General features: G+C 43.0%; 1 protein-coding gene and 1 long non-coding RNA gene across 16 annotated transcripts in view; one reads left to right on the top strand and one right to left on the bottom strand.

Annotated features, from left to right (window-relative positions):
* Trim9 (tripartite motif containing 9) overlaps positions 1-23,031 on the top strand; it is a 105,369-nt gene that overhangs the window by 76,926 nt on the left and 5,412 nt on the right. For 2 of the 14 annotated variants that reach the window (XM_033765184.1, XM_033765182.1), the window contains exons 6-12: positions 2,111-2,325; positions 5,195-5,333; positions 13,254-13,334; positions 17,072-17,260; positions 20,368-20,409; positions 20,815-20,838; positions 21,674-21,977. In XM_033765184.1, the coding sequence (XP_033621075.1) occupies positions 2,111-2,325; positions 5,195-5,333; positions 13,254-13,334; positions 17,072-17,260; positions 20,368-20,409; positions 20,815-20,838; positions 21,674-21,977 (994 nt within the window). Of the gene's footprint in view, positions 1-2,110; positions 2,326-5,194; positions 5,334-13,253; positions 13,335-17,071; positions 17,261-19,938; positions 19,981-20,367; positions 20,410-20,814; positions 20,839-21,673; positions 21,978-23,031 lie in introns of all 14 variants that reach the window. The other 12 variants (XM_033765186.1, XM_033765183.1, XM_033765193.1 and 9 more) reach the window with 10 other exon arrangements.
* The window catches only part of LOC117286547, a 42,023-nt gene that overhangs the window by 17,351 nt on the left and 1,641 nt on the right, over positions 1-23,031 (bottom strand). Inside the window, exons 2-3 of one of the 2 annotated variants that reach the window (XR_004517734.1) lie at positions 22,909-22,988; positions 22,277-22,402 (exon numbers count right to left, since the gene is read on the bottom strand). This is a non-coding gene — a long non-coding RNA (uncharacterized LOC117286547). The remainder of the gene's footprint in view (positions 1-22,276; positions 22,403-22,908; positions 22,989-23,031) is intronic. The other variant, XR_004517733.1, reaches the window with a different exon arrangement.

The following is a 23,031-nucleotide window of genomic DNA, read 5'->3' as shown; positions in this document are numbered from 1 at the left end:
TAGTGTGTCCACTGAGTACTATACATGAAATTCTGAAGTTTTAATTACCCATGACATCGTATATTCTAATTAATCTTTTAATTATACTTATGTCTAAGAAATTTGAGTTTCTTTCTTTTTTTTTTTTTGGTACCGGGGATCAAACTCAGGTCCTTGCGCTTGCAAGGCAGGCCACCGAACCGCTGAGCTAAATCCCCGGCCCAAAAATTTGAGTTTCTTTCTTTTTTTTTTTTTGGTACCGGGGATCAAACTCAGGTCGTAGCGCTTGCAAGGCAGGCCACCGAACCGCTGAGCTAAATCCCCGGCCCAAAAATTTGAGTTTCTTATCAGAGATATTGTGTGCATTTATGACTCAAATGGAAACCCTCTTGTGATCTTATTCTTTGATTTTATAATTGGTGAAATGTAGACTTGCCTAAAACACGAACAAAGGAAAAGAAAGACTGATAGGGAACTAATGAAATAAGAGAGCCCAAGGAACTGTTTTATGGTAGATTCAGATAAGGATAGTTCAGAATACATATCTCAGGGAGAATCATTCATGACCTATGAAGAATGATTTGCTTAAACTTACAGAATTTAACTTCCACAGTAAATAAGATAAGAGGAATTCTTTTTATAAAGGAAGTAAAATTAAATAACAAAGTAAGTCCCTGATACTTGGGACTTAAAACTCATTAGCATCATTAGAGGAGTTACAGCTTCTGTCTGCTCTTCTTTCCATCTAATTCTGGAGTTTATTTTATCAAACCAGGAAATGAATTTACCTCCTTTCTTCCAGATCCAGATGGGACTTCCGAGCCTGCAATAGGCTCAGTTCTCAGCATGGTTTCCTTTTCTAACCTGATCATGACCAATTAACTAGTCATGAAACTTGATTTGCTTACGCTCTAGAATGTCTGACACAGTATTTTTATAATGTGTCACGTTGTTTCCTTAACTATGAACAGTATACTTCGCATAGTATGTGGGATAGCCCCTGCTTTTGTTTTGGGCTATCCACCATGGAACCTGGTTCCTAAACTGCCATCAAGCCAAATATCTTCTTGGTTGGGGTGACTGACAAGAAGCACATTTAATTCCAAGCACAACACACAAAATCAGACTTTGGGACAGTGTATCAGATGTTCCACAATTAACATTTGTTCACTTGAACGTCCCCGAGTATGGTCCAAGATGTTCTATCCTGTTACTAAAGTGCTAAAATAGTAATAATTATCATTTTGGTGCTGAAAATTTTTTAAGCAGTTGGTAAAAATGACGCTCCCAGCTACATATATTGAGTTCATATGTTAGGAACTAAGGTGATTTATTAACCAATGTTTCTATGTCTGAAGATTTAACTACTCTGCATTTTTAATATGGAAGATTCTCAGCATCTTCGTAAAATGTAGAGAAGGGTTTTATGACTTATAAATAACACTGTGACAGATTCTCACAGGCCAGCAGGCTACCTCCAGCCTTTCTCTCATCGGCCCTATTACACCCCCAGGCTCACAGCTAGGTGCTCTATACCTGACACAGATGGTCTATATCTGACTTAACCTTGGGCTGTTTCCATGGTACAGCTGCCTTAAGAGTGGGATACTAGGTTCCTCAGAGGGTTCCAAACTGAGGTCACTGCTTGTGTCACTTGCTACCAAATTCTCAGACATCGACCCCTATAGCTATTTATGGACACAAGGCCCAGAGTAGAATCATAGTTTATGTAAAATGTAGTCATGTCAGAACAGTTTCTCACAATAGTCTTCAGTGATAAACTGGGCGTTAAATTTCAGTAAATTTCATGATAAAAGCTTTGGCCATGTTAGACATTAAAGGAGCTTCAGCGGGCTAAACTAGAAATCTATTTCCCTTAGGGATGATGCCTTCCATGCTCACGGGGGTAAGAACACAGACATTCTGCCATTCTGTGACTATGCCTGCCCCCCTCCAGCTGCCACCGTGAATGTCGCAGATGCCTCCTGAGCTGGAAACCAGGCCTCACAGGTGTCCAGGAACCTGCCCCACCCAGGGAGGCTCTGGGAAGGATCCCATTCAGGTCCCTTGTGCACCCTGGGCTTACTCCTTCTGACCACATTGGTATCAGGGGGCTGTTTGTCCTTTTAAGGTCCTGAAATACACGCAGCTCAACAGACGCCGCAAAGTGACGCTGATCTCTGTTTAGCTTCCTCTCCAGTCCCAGCAACCCCCATCCTGCAGCTGGAGGAGCGCTGCACCCACAACAGCAGCGCCACTCTGTCCTGGAAGCAGCCTCCCCTGTCCACGGTGCCCGCTGAAGGGTATATTCTAGAGCTGGATGACGGGAGTGGTGGTCAGTTCCGGGTAAGTAGACAACCTACTGCTTGTTAACCAAAGCCAGTGACCCTGCCATACACACAGGCATGCACGCATGCAGGCAAGAGGACCTGCTGTGGTGTCCCAAGTATGGGGTTCCCATCTCTCTGCCCACCCTTCAGCTGAGGGCTGCCTCTTCTTCATACCATCACAGGTGGACAAAGGAGTCTGAAACCACCTTACTGGTCCTAAGAGATAGCACACAGTCTGCAAGATCTGGGATCAGGTTGCCTGACTCCTTATGTGGTCTTCTCCACGCAGCTATGTGACAGGCCCCGATTCTCACCTTGTGGCGCCTTCATGCCCTCACCTACAAGCCAGGGTGATGATAACAGGAACATGTATCTCATGTGTCGTTGCTAAGAATCCATTGGATCACCCAGATTAGATTCTGAACATGCTTTGAGGTACATGGCAACCCTTCAGTAGTAGCTATTATTATTGCCATTATTAGTCATTGCCAATAACATCATTAGCTACTATCTATAATTTGTTTCTGCAGCCACCATTTCTAACATCTTTGATTGGTATTCCTTTTATATGTCATGCTGTCTTGTTAGAGCCTCCCTATTCTAGCAGAAATTTTCCAAGTTGCATTTTTTTCTGGGCCTTTAACCAGACAGAACTGGTGCCCACAGATTATTCTCTTCAGAAGAGTAGGGAGTCCTAATCCCACTGGGAAGCTGGTGGTACCCTCCGAAAGCAGACCGAGGCTGACCAGACATGGCCAGAGTGGTCCACAAGTTGATGATTATGTGTGTTTTCCTGTTTGTACCTGTCTGCTTCTCTCTCGTGAACACCCAGCCCCACTCTCATCCATTATCTCCTTCCACCTTGTTTTCCATCTTCTCCAACTCGAGTCTTACCTGAGTTTTCTTCCCTGGGAGCCCCCAGTGCCCGGGACCTGCGGAGGGAGCAGCCCTCCTGGGTGCTGAGGCCAGTCGCTGCAAGACAGACGTGTCCAAAAGAAAACTTCAGGCCCTGAGAATGAGGCTTTCTTTGGGCCATCAGTAGCCAAGCCTGGGCCACTAGTTTTCAAGATCAAAGCCTATCAAGGCCTCCTTTTCCTAAATGTTTTGACCTTCCACTAGATTTAAATACTTTCAATAGGTGCTATATCTTCTACAATTCTCAAGGACAAAGGCTGTCTCTTGATAGAACCCTTTATCTACATATGTATGGATTTATTGGCATGGCAAAATCAAGCTTCTACCATTCCAAAATAAGACTCAGTCTTGGGTTCCATTTCATGTTTTTTGAAGTGTGTGTGTGTGTGTGTGTGTGTGTGTGTGTGTAGAACTCCTGTCCATTAGTCAAATTTTCATCTCTGACTTTGCCTTTTCTGTTCTTGTTTAATTTTGAGGGCCTTTCTCCCTCCAGCCATCTCTTTTTTTTTTCTCCTGACAAACTAACTCCTGGTTTTTCCAGTTCTTTAAGTAAATAAACTCCCTTATCTTGTTTTAACTTTTTCTGCCCAATTATTACCTGTCAGAAGTGTCCCAGGCATCACCCTGGGCATGGTCTCCTTCACTCACAGTTCCAAGATCTCAAGTTCCCCCTGCTTCCTCAGATGCTGACCTGTCCCCAGTCCATCTCTTTCAACCACGCTTCTCTCCCAAGAGGCAGACTTATATTTCTATTTTGTAGAATTTTTCATTTCTACATCCTAAAACTGTTCTTAAGCTCATAATTTTCTTCCAAAACTTAGTTCTGGATTCTCTGTATTCTAATTGTCCTATCTTAAATATTAGACTCAGCATCTTAGGACCAACTAGCTCCTCCTTCCTCCTCATGCCCCAGTAACACCAAGGAAGCCACTGGATCCCCTCCCAGCCCCCTGTAGTCCACCTTGGCGCTCCTATCTGGATTCCTGGGTTACTCCACTGGCTACATGAGAAGCACGGCCGGAAGTCTTCAGATGATTCCTTGACTCACTACTCGAATGCAGTCCTCCCCAGGCAGGATTGGGAACTTGATAAAAAGGCAAAATCTCAGACCCAGCCCAGAGACTTTACTGGATTAGAAACTGCGTTTTAATGAGTCACAGGTAATTCATATGCATACAAAATTTGAGAACTGAATGAAAGGACATAATATTCACATTTTTGTTACTGTTGCCATAGTAATGAATTGGTGGGCAATCCAAGACCCCAATCTTCTTAGTTGTCATTTTAAGGCTGTGCTTTGAATGCAAATTATTTTTATTCATGACATCAGCATAATTTTGCAGAGTGTACAGATGAAGTACGAAGCAAATGCCTAACCTATGCAAAAGATGCATTTTGCTGGGATTTATTTTAAGCCTTTGAAATGTCATTCTTCCTCCCCCTTCTCTCTGTACTGTGGTGCAAACCTATACTCCTGTGGCTTCCAAGTGGAGCCTTTGTGACAATGCCTGAAGGTATCAGCACAGTTATAACATACAACAGCATAACAACTACCCTTGTGCGGTCATGTTTCCATCGCGTTTTTCACAAACCACAGTGACGGATAAAGAACTCGGCAGGTATAATATGCTGTGTACTGCCACGTTAATATGAATGAACACTACCTCAACTCTAAGCACACAGTAGCCACTAATAACTACCACTCATTATGCCACCAGGCTAAATACAAGACATGGTGCTAACCCATCTAAACATAACGCCTTTTATAATCCTCGCACCAACCCAATAAGGTGGGTGATGCTGTCCCCATTTTACCAGTTAGAAAACTGAGCTTTGAAATGGTGAATTAAATGGCCCAATACCTCACAGGAGTGAAACCCAGAGTGGGCTGATGCCAAAGCAGCACTGCCTTCCTAGCCCCTCCCAAGGGTTCACACTACGTGGTCACCCGGTTTTTTGTTGCCCCCTAGGAAGTGTATGTTGGGAAAGAGACAATGTGCACCGTGGATGGCCTTCACTTCAACAGCACATACAACGCTCGAGTCAAGGCCTTCAACAAAACAGGAGTCAGCCCCTACAGCAAGACGCTGGTCCTACAGACATCCGAGGGTAAGGCCCTTCAGCAGTATCCCTCAGAGCGAGAGCTGCGAGGCATCTAACGTGGCTGGCCCACCCGCCCGGAGGTAACCCCACCACTGCCCGCATTCCTCGAGCCTTTCCATGACTTGCTCTGCGTCCTGGCCCAGAGCTGCTCTTCCTCTCCTGCCTTTAGAGAGCCCATGGGATGTGGATGAGATCAAACCAAAGATTCCACATCGGCATTACACTGGCTTGGGGCATCAGCCTCCTTTGATAACCCTCTAAATAAGCTGCACTCGAAGAAGCTGAAAATGAAGGCCTGAATGTGCCTCCAGTGTCTAAGACGAATGTATCTAGACTCTAGGGCAGGCTCCCATTCTCCGCCGATCACATCAGTTGCCAGTTTGGCCCCGATGAATCTCAGTTTCTTTGTAGTGCTTGCTTGTTCCTGAGGGGGACCTGGGTTCTTTCCAGATGTGGATTTGTACGACTGGACACGTTTCCAATGGGTATGGGGTGCTAGAGCCATTCAGAGAAGGCCTGTGGGCCACTCCTGGCTTAACCGGCTTGGACAGCTTCCATTTCCTACCCAAAGCCCGGGCCGCCAGCACCAGGACTGAGACTTCCTGTGGCCACCCAACAGGAAGAGACCAGCAACTCCGCATTACCTCGTCATTTGCATCTTTGCAGACACCCTAGTCCTGGTTAGGCTGCCTCGGGCCCCTGGATAAGGGTAATCTAGAGGATGTTTGCTTCTTGGCTATACTGTAAATAGTTGGGCCATCATAGACAAATTGTCACCTCAGAAGAGAGGCTTGGATTTTATAGCCAAGTATAACCTCTGAGGCTCTTAACATTTTCATTTTAAAAGCAATTACAACACATGAAAATGAAACCATGAAGAGGTATTTGTGGCTGGTGCCAAAGCATTTTAAGAACTTTGGGTGTCATTTAAATCATAGAAGTCACCTCCCACCCCACTGGCATTCTCCATAGCCTCCCTTTGCAGAACTAATTATGTTGAATTTGTTCAAGATGTTAGCTCAAAGACCCATGGAGGTGTTTTCTACCACTTCCCACAAACCTCAGCGTGTGCCAGGGGCCCCTCAAATGGTTCACATGGTTAAAAACAAGCACAACTTTGAATCCCACAGCAAGGGTGAAAGGCCCCTACCTGTGAAAATAGTGCTTTGTGGGGTGGTTGTAAGTCTCAGAGCTGCTGTCCTGAGGATTTGCTGATGGGGAAAGAGGCCTGTATGGTCCGTTCCCATTTGAGTCACAGTGACATAGTAGCTAGCCACAGCCTCCCTAGAAATATCATTTGTGCACTTTCTCTCTGGGCTGACCTACAGTTTGAGAGCAGTTGCTTCTTTTCTCAAAATACCACGCTAAATGATGAAGCCCTCCAAGAGTTTGTTTGTTTTCCAGAAACAATGCCAAAAGCCCTTCATGGTGCTGACCCCATTTCCATGTGTGCACAAGGCCTTTTGAATGAAGAGAGATGTGCATGCTGGCAGGACAAAGGGAAGCCTGCAGCAGTGCTGCTGATATTTGTCATCAGACCTATAGGAAAACTTTCTATTCATAATATATCATGGGGATCACACTACTCTGCTAAAATCAGTTATTAGCATAGCAATCTCAGTGCTTCTGTCTGTCACTCTATAGGAGGATGTAATTGCTTAGTCTCTTTTAATGTTCATAAAATTATGGTATCTAATAAATTATAGGATTCAGAACTGCAGTACTTGGTACCACAGTCAGAGAATTGGGGGTCATTTTTTAAATGGAACTAATGGAACAAGTTCTCTTCCAACAAAGAAACTGTACTGTAGAAATTAACTTCCTCCCTGAATTTTATATATTGTGTACAAATCTAAGGTATGTATCTGAATACAAAGCAAACCCTATCATCATGTAGATATCAGTATTCTCTGTTACTGCACAGAAGTGCTTTTCTCATGATGAAATAAAGTTCACACACATACTTTCTCCATAACTTTGGTTTGTTCTATTTGTTTCTCCCTTACTCTAATTCACTCAAATAGTGAGATAAGATTCAGAAAGCAAGAAGAAAAGAGTGAATAGTTTATTTTTTTTAAATTGATCAATCTATTCTAATAGAGAAAGCCTATGGAATTGAATAATTGTATCTTTGTTTTTTTCAAATCAGTGAGGAAAATGTTCTTAGTAAACTTTTGATACGCTTATTGCACTTACACTTTATTAATGTTATTTACTACAGTTCCTGGAAAGTTTGCTTTAGAGATTTTTTTTTTTTTTGCTGGTAATGAGAGATGGGGTAGTTCATTTAGACTTTCTATTGTAACAAAATATTGTGCATTTTTTAAAATAAGAATATACCCCTTTCCAAAGTTCAAAACAAAAGCTCTATGTTGCAGGAGGGTCCAGTTTCTTATGTGATCACAAACCTCATGCAGACATCCACTTTAGTGTAAGACTGAAATCACTTATCACTACGAATGTGAACCCATCACAAAACCTTCTGCTGGTGACATTATACAAGGGAGTGCAAATGTTGATATTATTATGAATTCTGACAGTCTTTCCTCAGAATCAAATTCATCTGTCTGTCTGTCTGTCTGTTTTTTTATTTACTTACTGGGCAGTGTTTGCTAAGTTCCCACTGTCCTGACTGTGGGTATGAAATGTTGGTACTCACCCTGGCTGTTGTACAGCTTTCAGGCTAGTAAGAATGGCCCTAAAGAAATCAACACATAAATTGGGAAATATTTACATATTGTGATGGACTTTGTGAGGAAAAAAAGGAAAGGAAAGGATTTTATATGAAAAGTGATCATTTTTAATTTAAATAATGTAAAACAAATTTAATTGAATGGAAATTATAAAGAATGTATTATTATCAGAGAAAAGGCAAGGAAATGCATTACTCTAGAAGCCTGTTGTTTAGTTCCCCGAAGGCTAGTTCCTGGTGTGGATCTCAGGCCAGTTGTAGGTTTGAACCAAATTACCCAGACTTCAGAAATATGGCTGTAAGCAGTTAATACTTTCAATGAAATTTTAAAATAAAGTCCACAAACTTGGTTGTGTATTTACAGTCATTTAGTAGCCATCAGGGCTGTATCACAGTGTTCCAAACCATCAGTAAAAGAGTAGCTGTTAAAGACATTATGTAACAAAGCCTTCTTGATACGCAGTGTTCTGTGGCTCATTCTACAGGACAGACTATACTCCTACCAAAAAAAACTAAAAATCGGATAAGGCTGAGAGCAGGATAAGAGGTTTTAAAACCCTCCTGGTTTCCCTCTGCCTTTAAAAAAAACTGGAGAGACAAGAAATAGAGGAGAGTTACTATTCCTGGGCCTCCGCTATTTCACTCACTGGGTCTGTTAATTGTCTGGGCCTCCACTCCACTCAGCCCTCTGCACCAGGTGTCACATTGGGCAGTGTCCTGGACAGATGGCTTTGCAGCTGCCCTCCGCAGTCCTTCAGGGGAGAGACACAGAGGGTTCCAACCTCTGCACACACATATTCTTAAGACCAGTCTCTGTGTAGAAAGATTATTTCCTTTTGACATATTCTTGGAAGTGGAATTATTGTACCAGAGTCTGAACTTTATCAAGTGCCTTTATCTGTTTCCAGATTGCGTTCCAGTAGATTGTATACCAAGAACACGTGAACCACGCCAATGTAGTATATCACTGTAACTCTTCTAGTTAAGGCTTAACTGTGACTAACAGGTACACTTCTAAAAGTAAAAATGTTTCTAAAAGATTTTTTAACTTTATAGTTTCACAGAAGTAATATTATGATTGTATTCCATGAAATAAGTTACAACACATTGCAGGAGAAATTGACGTGATCTGAAGGAGAAAGAAGGGTTCCCAGAGAAGGAGGTGCAGGGGAGAGAGAGAGAGAGACAGAGAGAAAGCGATCTAGACAAGAGAGTATCTATATGCAAGGCCAAAAAATTCTGAGCTTTCATCAAAAAGGAACTGTGTTATTCAAGAATGTGAATTGAGCACGTCAACTCTGTGAGGTGGCTAACCCGGACACCCACACACAGGGAGCATCAAGTGCAGTTTCTGTCCAGAACCCAGTCTTCACAGCACCTTGCTTGGATCACCTTGAAAGTATGGTACTGCCTGCCTCTTAGAACTAAGATGCCCACTCTGCAACCTTGATGACCATCTTACAACCAGAAAGAACAATGGTCCTGGATTGGGGGGTGGTGGGGAGAAAAGCCAAGTCCAGACTCCTTTATTCTTAATTTATGCATAAATCCACTAAGCTCACTGACCCATTTCCTAAGACCACAACAAACTAAAAGCACCATGTTAGAAGCAATTTTTAGCTAAGGGAATTGAGGCTATTGGCAGCACCGAGCAAGGCTGGTAACTGGAAAAACTATGAAAAGACCCCCAAAACACAAAAGAGAGCATTCTGTGGCAACTGTTCTGATTAAGGAAATCAGAAAGTATACAACCAATTTTGGAGAGATTTCCATCTAAAACATTTCAAAGTCAGTATGTCTCTGGAACCCTGGGTAGTGGGGTGTTGAGTGCATCTCAGAAAGCTGTATGGAATCACAGAATGAAACAAGACCCCCCCAGCATTTTCTCCGCTGTCCATCAACAGATTGCATGAAGGGTGTCAGCAACACGAGAGCCAGCAAATATTTCCAGGATACTGACATATAGTGGAGGACCTGTATAAAGCTACCATCTTGTGTTTCACTATAAGGTCCTACAGAAAAAAAAAAAAAAAAAAAGAATTTTCTATCCACCCTTAGCCAGTTAAATAGGCTGCCAACCTTGCTTCTGTACCCACTGCTGATGTCTAAACCCCTCCCTCTATTGTCACAGCATCCCAGATCTACCCTATGTTAGTCCTTTCCTGCTGCTGTAACAAATTACCACAAACTGAGTGGTTTAAAACAGCACAAATAGACTCCCTTACTTGGCAGAGTCCGATCAGCTAAAAGTGAGCTGTCAACAGGACTGTGTTCCTCCCGGAAGTCCTAGGTAAGCATTTGTTGTCTTGCCTTCCCCAGCTTTTAGAAGCCACCTGCATTTCTTGGCTCTGGACCCTTTCCTCTGTCCTAGGAGCCAGCAGAATAGCATCTTCCAGGCTCTTCTTGACCCTGCCTTCCTGCCTTCCTTTCAGAAGATCCCTTGTGTTTACTTCAGCCCATCTGGATAGTGCAAGGTATCTTATCTCAAGATACTTAATTCAGGCATATCTGCAGAGCCTCCTTTGCTCTGAAAGGTAACAAATTCAGAGGTTTCTGGGAATTAGGATGTGTGTTGAATGGGCAATTATTCTATGCACCACACCCCCTAAGAAAGGTGTTGTTGTTGTTGTTGTTGTTGTTGTTGTTGTCGTCGTCGTCGTCATCATCATCATCATCACCATTTCTTTTCTAACTATCAGATGGGGAAACTGAGCCTGAGAAGTTAAATAACCTTACAGACCCAGTTCTTTCCGCCTCCAACATCCAGCACAGTACACTGTGATGCTGACATTTTAAAGGTGCTATTTGCATTTAACCAAAAGAAAAGAGAGGGAAAACTACCCTGCGTCTATCTGCCAGGTATCTAAAAACATATTGTCAAAGTGAAGCGGCACCATGTAGCTGCCTATTGTGTTCATCCAGAAAGCCAGAAATAAGACTTTAATACATTCAGAGTCAAGTTAGACTTCTGCCACAAAGAATAACTTTCTGTTGTAAGAAGATTCAGAAGTATCTGTCATTTCCAGCATCATATCCAAGCCCCTCCTCAGTTCCTGTACCTGTTTCCACACCTCCATGCTCCAGCCCTAGCCCTGCCCCAGGTAAGCAGCTCACCTAGAGAGGCTCTTCTTCCCAGGTGAAAGCAAGGATGTTCTTGGTGGGCAGTGAGAGCTCACTGCCTGGGAGGAAAGGGAGTGTGAGAGTCACCTCTCTGAGGTCTTTGAAAGCTATTCCAGGTGAGATCAGGGACTCAAAGTCCTGCCTAGGTTGAAAATGAAGAACTATATTCACAGAAGCTTTCTGGCCCTCCAGATCTCACCTGGAGGGAAAGTGGAGAGTATGAAACTGGCGGTAATTACAAGTTCAGACTTTAGATAAGTATATGCCAGGGACACAGTAGAAAAGGATGTTCTCAAGCATCCTCAGTTGAATGTCCATAGTAGTCACCTACCCAACATTTTTTAGGACTTTCTAATGGCCATAAGTAGGTTGAGATTCTTCTAAAAGTGGGAAGTGTTATTCATGAAGACTAAAAGTCTACTTCCCCCGATCAGATCTCAGCAGCACACTGCCCCTCCCACATGGTAGCTCTTTCTCCCACACATCAAAGGAAATCACACAGAAAATAGTCAGTGGGTGTAGGCAGAATGCGGACTTCCGCTTATCTCAATGCTAAATGGCGTCAGATGTGTCTGTCCTAAATCTCTTGGCAGACACAATTTTATAATGATTTTGGTCCAGCCTAAGTACTTCACTTTTAAACCTTGATGAACTGAGACACCCCCCCGCCCCCGCGAAGGTCAAACCCTATTCGAGAAAAAGAACCTTTCAGAAGAACAGTGGCAGAAAAACCCCTCAGCCCACCTCCATCTGTGGCCAGAATTCCAAAGGGAAATGGTGATGTGCTTGCCTTGCAGACCACTGAACAACTCTATTTCAAAGAAAACAGACTCATTCTCATATGGGTGAGGGTTTACAGCCGATAGTGGAACCTCTACACAGAGTGTGTCCCATGGCCTATAGCATAAACGTTACCTTTCGCACGCTTCCACATCACAAAAGAGCAACAATAGCTTTGTCCTCCCCCAAATCTTATCCGTGAGAAATTTGTCCTGCCCAGGTCTCCATCCCACCCACCCAAGAAGGTATTAGTGTGGCTTGGAATGTGTCCCTTCGCCTCTTTGGACTGTAAGACTATGGACGTAGAGCAGATGACCCTGAAGTTCTTTACAGTCAGTGCTCCCGCTTCTTTCTACAACATCGCTGTGGAAAGCTGTTAACTGTTTCTGGGAATGCCATGAACAGGCATCAGATCCTGCCCACCTGCTTCAAGAGTCAGATCCAACCCTAACAGAAAGTAGCTGACAATGGATCCCATAAGGAAAAGTACATGATCCACTCCAGCTATTTTTTTTCCCCCCGTTCCTCTATTTTGTGCTTCTTGAACTACAGCATCTGGGCCTCTCCAAAAATAACTTAGTTAAAAGAACATGCATTTCTGGCACAAAATCTTCAAGGTAGGTAAATCATACCTGATCAACTTTGGGTACATTTTGTAGTATCCAAAGTTGAGAGACATGGTGACAGGTTTCAAAGCCCAGAAGGGAGAAATACTTTGTTCTTTTGATTTCAGCAATGTGCATGCTATCACAAGTTTCCCGAACTTTCCCACAGGACTGAGTTGGACCCAGAACCTATTTTTCATTCTGGGGAGTGTGCCATGTAGTTGCCACTCTGAGGAGCAGTTTAGTCCTTCGGAATCTCCTCTATCTAACTAAACTACAGGAATTTTCTGTTCTTCCTGTGATAGTTCCTTATAAACAGTGTTGTGGCATTCTAAATTAGAGTGGGGGACTTGGTGATAGTGTTCAGCTGTCCTATGGGTGGCAAGGGCTGTTTTGTTCTTCTAAAAGGAGGTTTTCTAAATGAATTTCTTTCTCATTTTTCAACTGCAATTAATGCCACACTTAAGGAAGCTTAAAATACCACCTTTTGTTATAAATTATGTACCAGTTGGACAGAATTGTGACTTCAGTTGCTTATTAGATCATTTTTTAAAACTCAGCTTCCTTCATTTGTTTCGTTGTCTCTTTTTAAGTCTTCTCAACAAAAGCAAATTCTTTTTACAGTGGGTCTATAATGAATTGAAACTCATCTCTAATACTGCTTTTGCAATTCTCAGTGACATATCTTGCTTTACTGTGCTCTGAAATGCAACCCTCTTGTTGGACCAGGGCCCAAGGGCTGCTCAGTTAAGAAACCGTTCCCTGCCAGACAGGAAGACACCCAGGCCTTCCACCAGGACACAGAGGAAGGTGGGTTAGTGTACGGTGTCACAGAAACCTCTGTAAGTTTGCTTTTCCTCTTTAAGTCCCAAAAATAACACCTCAAAGACCATACTTTACATTTTCAAGTTACTCTCCAACACCCATAGAAATCTTTAGTACTCTGTGTATACTGGAATTGGTCGAGAAATGCCACCCTTAGTTGTAAAAAAAAAAAAAAAGTCAGATTTTCTCCAACTTAATGTTTTTTCCTATGGCCAACTTCTCTGCCAACTTCATGTCTCCTAGCTGCTCAATTCTAATAAGTTACTACACATGATAGGTGTCCAGTAAGTGTCAGCTAATGAACAAATAACAGAAATACAAGTGGGCCAAGCAGAGGCTGTCACCTAGATAGAAGTTTTGCTCCTGAACCTTTCGTCCTTGCTTCGTCAATTTTTGGCAACATTCGGAGGCCCCTATCATTAGCTTGGCCTCTGCCCATGAATCCAGACCAACCTGGGTAAAAAGAGAAAGAAGCCCAGGAAAGAGCAAGAGGAAAACGATGGTCACTGGCAGAGCTGACAGGAAACACATCGTGACACTGCCCCCCGTCCTTGGGTTACAGATGTGCATGGAGTCTCCCCATACAGCTCCTGACATACCATTTTCCATTGTTTTTCCCACTGAGCTTTAGCAAAGCTCTTCAGCCAGGCAGGAACACTGCATGTGATCAAACATGATGAGATATTAGCAATCTCTTAAGGAGCTACTTATCCTCCTCTGGCAATCTATACATTTAAAATGAATCTTCATCGTAACTGCAAACTAAAACATAGCTTCCTGTCTTGTATCCTGAAAACAATAACATCATTCCTTTTTGGATTTACGAATGACTATTAGTGGCCAAGAAGCCCTCCCCATATCTCAATCACTGTGTTTTGAGGGGAGGGGTGTAACACAGCATACACACTTGAATAGCTGTGTATATGTTCAGTGTGAGTTGAGCATGATTTGGCTAAACCAGAGAATGGAAATACAGTTTTTCAATACTGTCATGTTGTCTTTGGTTCATGCCTTTAAACATGGCCAGAGGAGCATGACCAGGACAGTGAAGGATTTGAAGTCCATATATAGAAAAATGGTAGAAAATAAAATTCTAGCACAGAAAAGGGAAGAATTAAAGAGGACTAGCGACTGACCTCAAATGCTTGCAGAACTAGTGATCTGCTCCCTGTGGCCCCAGATAGGAATACTACAACTGGTGAGCTCCCCCACAAAAGGGTAAATCCCACCAGTGCTGGTGATAACTACAGACTAAAGGCGGCTGGCTGTATGCAATCAGTTCCTCATCCCAGCAGACATTGAGGGAGGCTTGATGGTTCATCCTCAGATGTTACTGAGACAAATGTCTTCCCTCCAAGACTCCTGAAATTTCAGATAAGCTAAAAAGGCCTAGATGACCTGTAAGCAATTGACCAAACGCTTGCTCAGCCCACAGGGAAGGTGAAGGGAGAATTGCCTGTCTGGACTGGCTATATTCAGGCAGAAAATGTTCTCTTCATTCATTTAGAAAGTCCTCATGATTTAGGCAGTTTTTAAAGCAAGAATTAGAAGCTGCTTAGAGAAAATTGGGTAAAAGCCAAGTTGGTCATAAATGAGAGTTTATAAGTGGGGGGAAAAAACTAAAAAAAAAAAAAATCAAAGGAGGAACGGTTGGGTAACGTGGTGAACCGTTTGCCTAAGTTGATGGCATAGTTCAACAGAAAGAGGAGTCAAGGAAAACAATGGATCCATGTGAGAGAATAGGAAACACAGCAGCCATCCCAATGTCAAGCTGTTCACTCCAGTAATAGCCATAGCTACCTGCAGCCCCACCACAGAAAGCGATGCCACCATCAGCTCTGAATTCTCCCTGGTGCTGAGAATAGACGAGGTGAGTACAATTCATGATGGGAAATGGACACAAGACTGCTGCTTGGAGATTCAATATCCTCTGAAATTCACCTTACCTTTCGTGTCCTTTCCCTTAATTTTTAAAGCAACACGTATTTTTTTCAGTATAATAATATTTTCAGTATAATAAACTGATTTTCATAAGTAGTAAAAGATATACCTACTTTTTGGGGGGGTACTGGGGGTTGAACTGGGGCCCTTGCGCTTACAAGGCTGGCGGTGGAACCACTGAGCCAAACCCCTGGCTGGAAAGATATACTTTTAATCAAAGTCTTGTTAACAAAATTCTTTTATTGATGCAAATAAAATTGTAAATGCCTTCTGTCCCTAAAGGAAGCCCATGTCCACTGGTGGTACTATGTCATTATATTTCAAATCTTTCCATTAAACAAAAGACTGATTTCTTCTTAAATTGATTATGACATAAATAATTTTAATTGATCATATCTGGGCTAAGAAATAACCATGTATGTCAAGTCATTCAAGCTATATGAAGTTGAGGTAGAAATTTTCACTGTATTATTATTTCAGAACATAAAAATTTGCTTCTGTAAGTAGTAATCGCTATTCTCTGAGATCTGGTTTATACTTAGGAAAAAAATGTATCTTTTCCCAAGGATTAGTCTGAAGCCCAAAGCTAACTTTTAATATAGTGAATTCAGAAATGAAAGTTGGACTTTTTTGGCAGTATCGAATCTTGCTGAGATCTTCAAATAGGATCACATGCTGCACACACGCACTAGTTATTTTTACTTGAACATGCACAGAGTAGCATTTTGATGGGAGGAGGCTGTGCAACAAAGAAAAGCTGCTAGGAGACTCCAGCCAGAAAAATACCCACAGTAATGCTTCCTGGTCATGAAGAAAAAAAATCTTTTCAATACAGAGAAAGTTCCTTGGAGTTTTGGGCTTGAAACATTAGCTTCTGCAAGCTATCATCCCTGAAGTCTTACTATTAAGCTGAGTTCTAAGAAGGCTCCAATTGGTAAAAACCCATCTCTGACCAGATGACACCACTACAGATAGCCAGCTATTGCTAGACAAAAGAGACAAGATTGGCTTCAGTAATTTAGAGAAACTAATTCTCTGCCTTCTAAAGTCAGATCGATTGACTGGGTCAGTCCTTACCTGTAGGTCTGACTATCTAAAAAGAAATAAAGACAGTTTACACTGCTGCACCTCCCCATTGCCCACAGCCTGCTTGTGACTAGAGAAAGAGAGATGTCCTGAGGATGTGTTTGTAACTCAAAAACAAAGGTCAGGCACATTTCCAGATTACTTTTCCAGCCTCGTCTTCCGAGGCCACTCCACATTGCCTTTCCTATGCAAAGTCTTGAAGGTGCTAATTTTAAAAATCATGTCATATGTACATATGTGCATATATGCAATTTGTAAAAAATTATCACACCCTTTAAGAGACCGAGGTTAAATGCACTGTAATGTCTTGGGTGGTGAAAGCTGGCTAAAAGATTAATCCCCTTGTATTCATCGATGGATAGAATTTTCCTCTAAAATTCCTAAACTGAACTCTAAAAAGTTTTCATTTAATTTAAGAGAACCCTTCCAAGAGGCTTTTTCTACAACTAGAAATTGGAGGGAAATGAAAACAATTGCTAACAATGTCAGGAGTGTTCTCTGGTCTTGGGTCCTGTCCTGCTGAAAATTCCCTGCCAGCCCCCAGATCCTTGGTTTTGTGAATGGCTGTGGGTATCACCTGGGGTGGGGAGCAGATGAGGCTTTCTGTGAATGTATCAGTAAGGCAGGTGTGGGGAAAACCGGGCTGGGTAGGTAGCAGATTTCTGATCTCTAGTTTGCATTGATCTTACGTTTAGACACAGATTCAGAAGAACAGACCCTCCCTTTTCCAGTGCCTTCGGAAAGATTGCCGCTCCGTAGAATGAGTCCTTTCTCCTCCACCCTTAATCTGCAACCCAGCTTTCCCGGGAGATCCTACTTTGATTTCCGATCCTCACCCCACCAGCTGAGCTTGCATTCTTCCTTGCAGTCTCTCAATGCACCGGGTGAGCTGAGCTGTCAGACCTTTCCTCTTGCTCTCTGTGCCTTGGCGGCATCTCTGAAACACCTGTTTTGTTCTTGCCTTTTATGTGCGTGGCGAGGGGGATGAGCTAGTCTCTGTGTCTGTGGCCCGCTTCCCGTGAGAGGAGCATTTGGATGGTGGCGCTCGATGGCATTCTTGTTTGCGTGGTGTAAGGACCCGCCATGGTGCTGTGGTCCGTGTCCAATGGCATTGGAAAGTGACGAGTGAAGCGGTTCTTTTTGCACAAGCTGGTACCACCATGGAAAGCTCGCTCTGTTATCATATGCAGTGGCACAGCACGCACAGGCACTGGCTACGGGGTGGCCATTGCCATAGTTTGGAGGTTTGTAACCCTTCTGAATCCAGGAAACCAGCTGTGTCTGGGAGACTGGATCGGTGCATCCAGCCTGGAGTGGTCTGATTAAACATAGACTCAAGAGATCTTGACAAAATAAAATAGAGCAAACGAAAACAGGGCATCCGAGGAAGCAGGCAAAGCAGAGAGCAGAAAGTGAAAGCACTTCCTGCCCAAGCCTGGCTCTCTGGTAGGGGCTCTCTGGGCTCACGGCTGATTGTTTTCTTCCAAAGGGCAGGGATCACTACTAGCTGAATTAGAAACCCTTTGCTCCTAAGGCCTAAAGTCCAAAGATCTGAGCAATCAAAACCTATGGCCTCTGGGAAGCTTCCCACCGCCAATCTGGCTGTGATAGGGCTTGTGGCTGATTTCAGGGAAGCTAGACGTGGGTTACTTTGCAGTGAGCTCTGTCTGTCTAGCAAAACAGTATCCTAAAATATCTAAACTGCAGACCTATTTGATCTCTTCAGGACTATATTATAATCATGGATATACATGCTGCACATTTCACCTTTCCAAAGGTTTCCTTTGGTTCTCATTTATTCTTTTGGCTCATCCCACATCCCAGAATGAAGACGGCCACAGCATGATAGTGCAAAAAGGATGCAGGGACTTCAAGCTCTCTTGAAAATGACATTTTTCTTTGTGCTTTTATGTTTCTTACTGTTTTTCTGTGCACTACTGGCTTTCCAACATGCTTTGTTATTGAATTCTCTTCACTTGTGTGTAATGTACTGAAATATTGTTACAGTCTTTGTAATGTATATATTGTCTCAAGAATAAAACAATGTGGATTTGGGATATTTGATGGGTATATTTATGAGCATTTGTTCCAGTTGTATTGTTGACTCTTAAATGTATAATGGTGTGTTTAAAGTAGTGTAAAAAGACTTCAGGACATTTGTTTCCAAAAAGATTTGCGAAAGGCATGATTCATTTAAAAATTTTAAAAGCCCTCTTTAGAGTCTACAAATTTTCTTGCCAACCTGGACATAAAATTCAGTTTCAAAATCCTGGGTGTTTCATACTCAGTGTGCTCCAACCAACCCATGGATAGAAATTGAAGTGATGATAAGCAGAATCTAAACATAGAAGTCATCCAAGGAGAAATGACTCCCTTGTATGTGAATCCACCTTAGAATAAAATAAGCCAACCAACCTTAAGGTCGTGATCTTTAAAAATTCAGTCCTCTTCTGTACTGAGTTGCTTTTTTAATTCTTATAAAAATGTTCGAAGTCAGCACATTATCCTTCAATTGCTTTAGAGATTAACGTATGAAGGCCTTACTAAACTGAAAAAAATGTACCTGATTCCAAATCCCCTGGTGCTCATCAAAACCGTATCTTCTAGACTGGTCCCGGACACCAGCGGGCACTGCAGGTGACACACCCGTGAACATGTGAAGATTACCTTCTCCCACCTCTCCTAGAACAGGGGTCTCCAACCAAATCTTAGGCAAGAGGGACGGCTGGAAAACTCCCCACAAGTGATTCCACTGTGTCTCTGACACCTCCCCTTGCCTACCAGCCTCCTCCCCACTGTCAGATGAGAAGAAAGATTGATGTAGATGTAGCAAAACAATCTAAGAAGAAGAGGTAATTTTTACTTTTCAAAACATCCAGCTCACACCACTATCGTCAGAGGCGTTGGCACGTGGATTACATGACACATTTAAGTTACAGAGGTCTCATTCAACTCAAGTTACAACCAGACCTTCTGTCACAAGCAGAGTTAGAAATATGGAGAATAGTGACACAGAGCAGAGCTGTACTAAGAGCCAGTGATTTCTTGTTTTCAGCTGCTCAAGTTTTTTCTCATTTTAAAAGAGCCTTCTTAGTATGGAAACACCAGTGGGCAAGACTGAACTTGTTTTGCTTGTTTGGTTGGTTGGTTGTTTTTTTTGAGACAGGGTCTCACTATGTAGTTGAGATTGACCTGGAACTCACTATGTAGTCCAGGCTGGTCTTGAACTCACAGCGATCCTCCTGCCTCAGCCTCCCGAGTGCTGGGATTACAGGCATGTGCCACCATGCCCAGCTAACAAGACTGAACTTGGAAGATGAGGAAAATTTAAACTGTAGAGTTTAGCATTGATTGGAAAGGTCTTATTACAGGGGGAAACATGCTTTTCATTTATAAAGAGAAAGCCTTACTCAGCAAAGACGATGAGCATAAAAAGGGCTTTGTTTTTTCATGAATCAGGCCTCCGGTGATATGTTCAGTTGGTGCTTTTAAAATGTATACAAATGCTTTTGATCAACCTGCTCATTGTTTCTCAGCTTTGATGTGTAGTATCTCTTTATAGGATGCAATTTTGAGACACAGTCTGCACCTTACTCTCAATTAGGCAAGTATATCTACATGACCTGGAACACTATGTAGTCCAGGCTGGTCTTGAACTCACAGCGATCCTCCTGCCTCAGCCTCCCGAGTGCTGGGATTACAGGCATGTGCCACCATGCCCAGCTAACAAGACTGAACTTGGAAGATGAGGAAAATTTAAACTGTAGAGTTTAGCATTGATTGGAAAGGTCTTATTACAGGGGGAAACATGCTTTTCATTTATAAAGAGAAAGCCTTACTCAGCAAAGACGATGAGCATAAAAAGGGCTTTGTTTTTTCATGAATCAGGCCTCCGGTGATATGTTCAGTTGGTGCTTTTAAAATGTATACAAATGCTTTTGATCAACCTGCTCATTGTTTCTCAGCTTTGATGTGTAGTATCTCTTTATAGGATGCAATTTTGAGACACAGTCTGCACCTTACTCTCAATTAGGCAAGTATATCTACTGTAATTGTTGCCTTTTACTTACATGGCTGATATGCTAAATTTCCTTCACAAAGTAAATGGTAACGGCTTATATTATGCCAATAAAATTGTCTAACTGTCATTCAAATCCCATTCTAAGTTTCTCAAGTTCTTTTTAATAATGGGACCGCAGTCTGTATTTTTTTAATGTTATACTTCAAAGCGTACTTTTCGCCCCAGTTTTCTTATGCTTCAATGCAAAGCACTCTTTATGAGTACTAAATACAAGTGAGACCAGCGGTTGTAGTGTATGTAATATTCTCAGTGGAGCACCGTTCTGGTATTAGTCTATCAAGAGAGACCTGTTTTCTTATCACTGTCAATTTTACTTCCTGTTTCTCTCCCCCATGCCTTTCACTGGGATGACAACAGTTGACATTAAAAAGCTGTTGGCAGGTATGGAATAATCTTATTCTGTTACAAATAGCAAAGACGGAAGTGCATGGGAGCTGGCTCTCAGGTTCAATGAATTGGCAATTTCTTTTCTGTAGGTAGCACTGAGAAATGGACGCATAGCACTGTGTTCAAAGATGGCCTTCTCTCTGCACCTAACATCCAAACCCCCCACTGATCCAGTGAAATGCACCATGTTCAAACCTTTTTTTTGCTTTTGTTTTTGTTTTTTGGTACCAGGGATGGAACTCGGGTCCTTATGCTTCAAGGCAGGTGGCAGAACCACTGAGCTAAATCCCCAGCCCTTGAACATTGTTCAGTTATGAAGGATGCTACCTATCTTACATCCAAGGCCCATTCACTCATGAAATTTCTAAGACAAGTAGGCTCTGGCTCTTCTGCTGAAGGGATATTTCCTGGTCTCGTTCAGTGTGTTCTATCCCTCCTCCATCCAGGAATCTAGATCTAGGCTCCCCGCCTCAGGGGTGACACAGGCATCTTAGCTCACACCCCCGCCCTTTATGTCTCTGATGCACTGTCCTGCCAGTCACCAGGTGAGGGGACCTGTGCCTTCCAAAGTCCATGCCACTTCACTCCCGGATCACCTGGCTGGGAGTTCAGGCCGAGCCAGGTAACACCTGCTGAACCTGCTTCCTGTGCAGAGTGCTGACTCCCAGGACGAGGGCCTCTCTGCTCACTTAAAGCTCCCCTGGCCCAGACACCTCCTTCCTGCACGGCAGCATGAAACAGTAGCACTGCAGTCCTCTGCCACCCAGGAGTATGTTACAGCCAAACTGGGCAGGTCCATCTTAATAACCCAGATCCCTTCTATCCTCAGTGGCCTGGTTTGCCTTCGACCCTGGCTCTGCGCACTCCGACATCATCTTCTCCAATGACAACCTGACGGTGACCTGCAGTAGCTATGATGACCGCGTGGTGCTGGGGAAGACCGGCTTCTCCAAGGGTGTCCACTACTGGGAGCTCACAATAGATCGCTATGACAACCACCCCGACCCTGCCTTTGGTGTGGCTCGCATGGATGTGATGAAGGATGTGATGTTAGGAAAGGACGACAAAGCTTGGGCAATGTATGTGGACAATAACCGGAGCTGGTTCATGCACAACAACTCGCACACCAACAGGTACCCTGCAGCCCCCAACCAAGCCTTCTTCACGTTGGCTTCGGGTCACCAGGAAGAACCCTCGTTTGAAGACCAGTTACGTAGACAACGTTGAGGAAGGTGGCCAGGTGGTCTCCATGAAGTAGATTCATTACTCTTAGCTGAGTCCATCCCGCTAGCAGGGCTATTTTTCACATCGTGATCAATGTGAGCCTTTCTCTTGGTCATCCACCGCTGTAATTCACCCAGCAGTAGAAACTAGGACACCCTCCCCGCAAAAGCATATCCATTATAGGCTTCTCAAACCCAGACCAACTTACCAGAAAAAGGCTTTTGGCCAAGGTAATTTGTTTTTCCGAAACTTCAGAGTGTAAAATCTCTGGATTAGTATTCCATGCAGAAGGGTTATGAGGAGTAATTGCAAAAATGCTTCACATTGGAGACACCTGAAAAATAGAAGCCATTGTTCTCAGTGTGCTTATTATCACACTACTGCTCAGAATAGAAGGTACTGATTAAACTCAGGCTTATGGAGGCCAGTTTGAGGTGAGTGGTGGAACCACAGAGCTAAATCCCCAGCCCTGGAGGCCAATTTCAATGGGTTTTTACTGAGGAATTCCCTTACTGATGAAGAGAATACAATCATCTCTTTAAGGTTCTCTTCTATCATCAAAATATAGACCATTATAATTTAACACATAGTATAATTTTTTCCTTGGATTTCCTTTTCATTTATTTGAGTTATCTTCCAATGTAGTTTTCACTCAGTCTGCTGAGAAGTATCTTTCTTAGACACTAGTACACTTTATTCCCAGAGTTCCCTAAGAGAGATTTTCATGATGTTTCTTGGGGGCAAAATAGCAGTGTGTCAGCTCCAAGGGCAAGTGATTCAGACAGTGACAGGGGAACTGGAGTCCACCCGCTGAGCTTTTCTTGCATGCCAGTCACTGACCTTTTCTGGCCAGTGGCTTCCTAGGGTCTCCCTGGAGTATTTTCTGTACATCTCTATTGGGCGCCTGTCTCCAGCTGCCCCTAAAGTGAGCACACATAACATTTCAGCTTGATATCAAATGCT

The sequence above is a fragment of the Fukomys damarensis genome, unplaced genomic scaffold (genome assembly GCF_012274545.1).
Source record: "Fukomys damarensis isolate Sample0158 unplaced genomic scaffold, DMR_v1.0_HiC HiC_scaffold_17, whole genome shotgun sequence".
In the NCBI taxonomy this organism is placed as follows: domain Eukaryota; kingdom Metazoa; phylum Chordata; class Mammalia; order Rodentia; family Bathyergidae; genus Fukomys; species Fukomys damarensis.
This window is presented reverse-complemented; position numbering and strand designations above follow the sequence as displayed.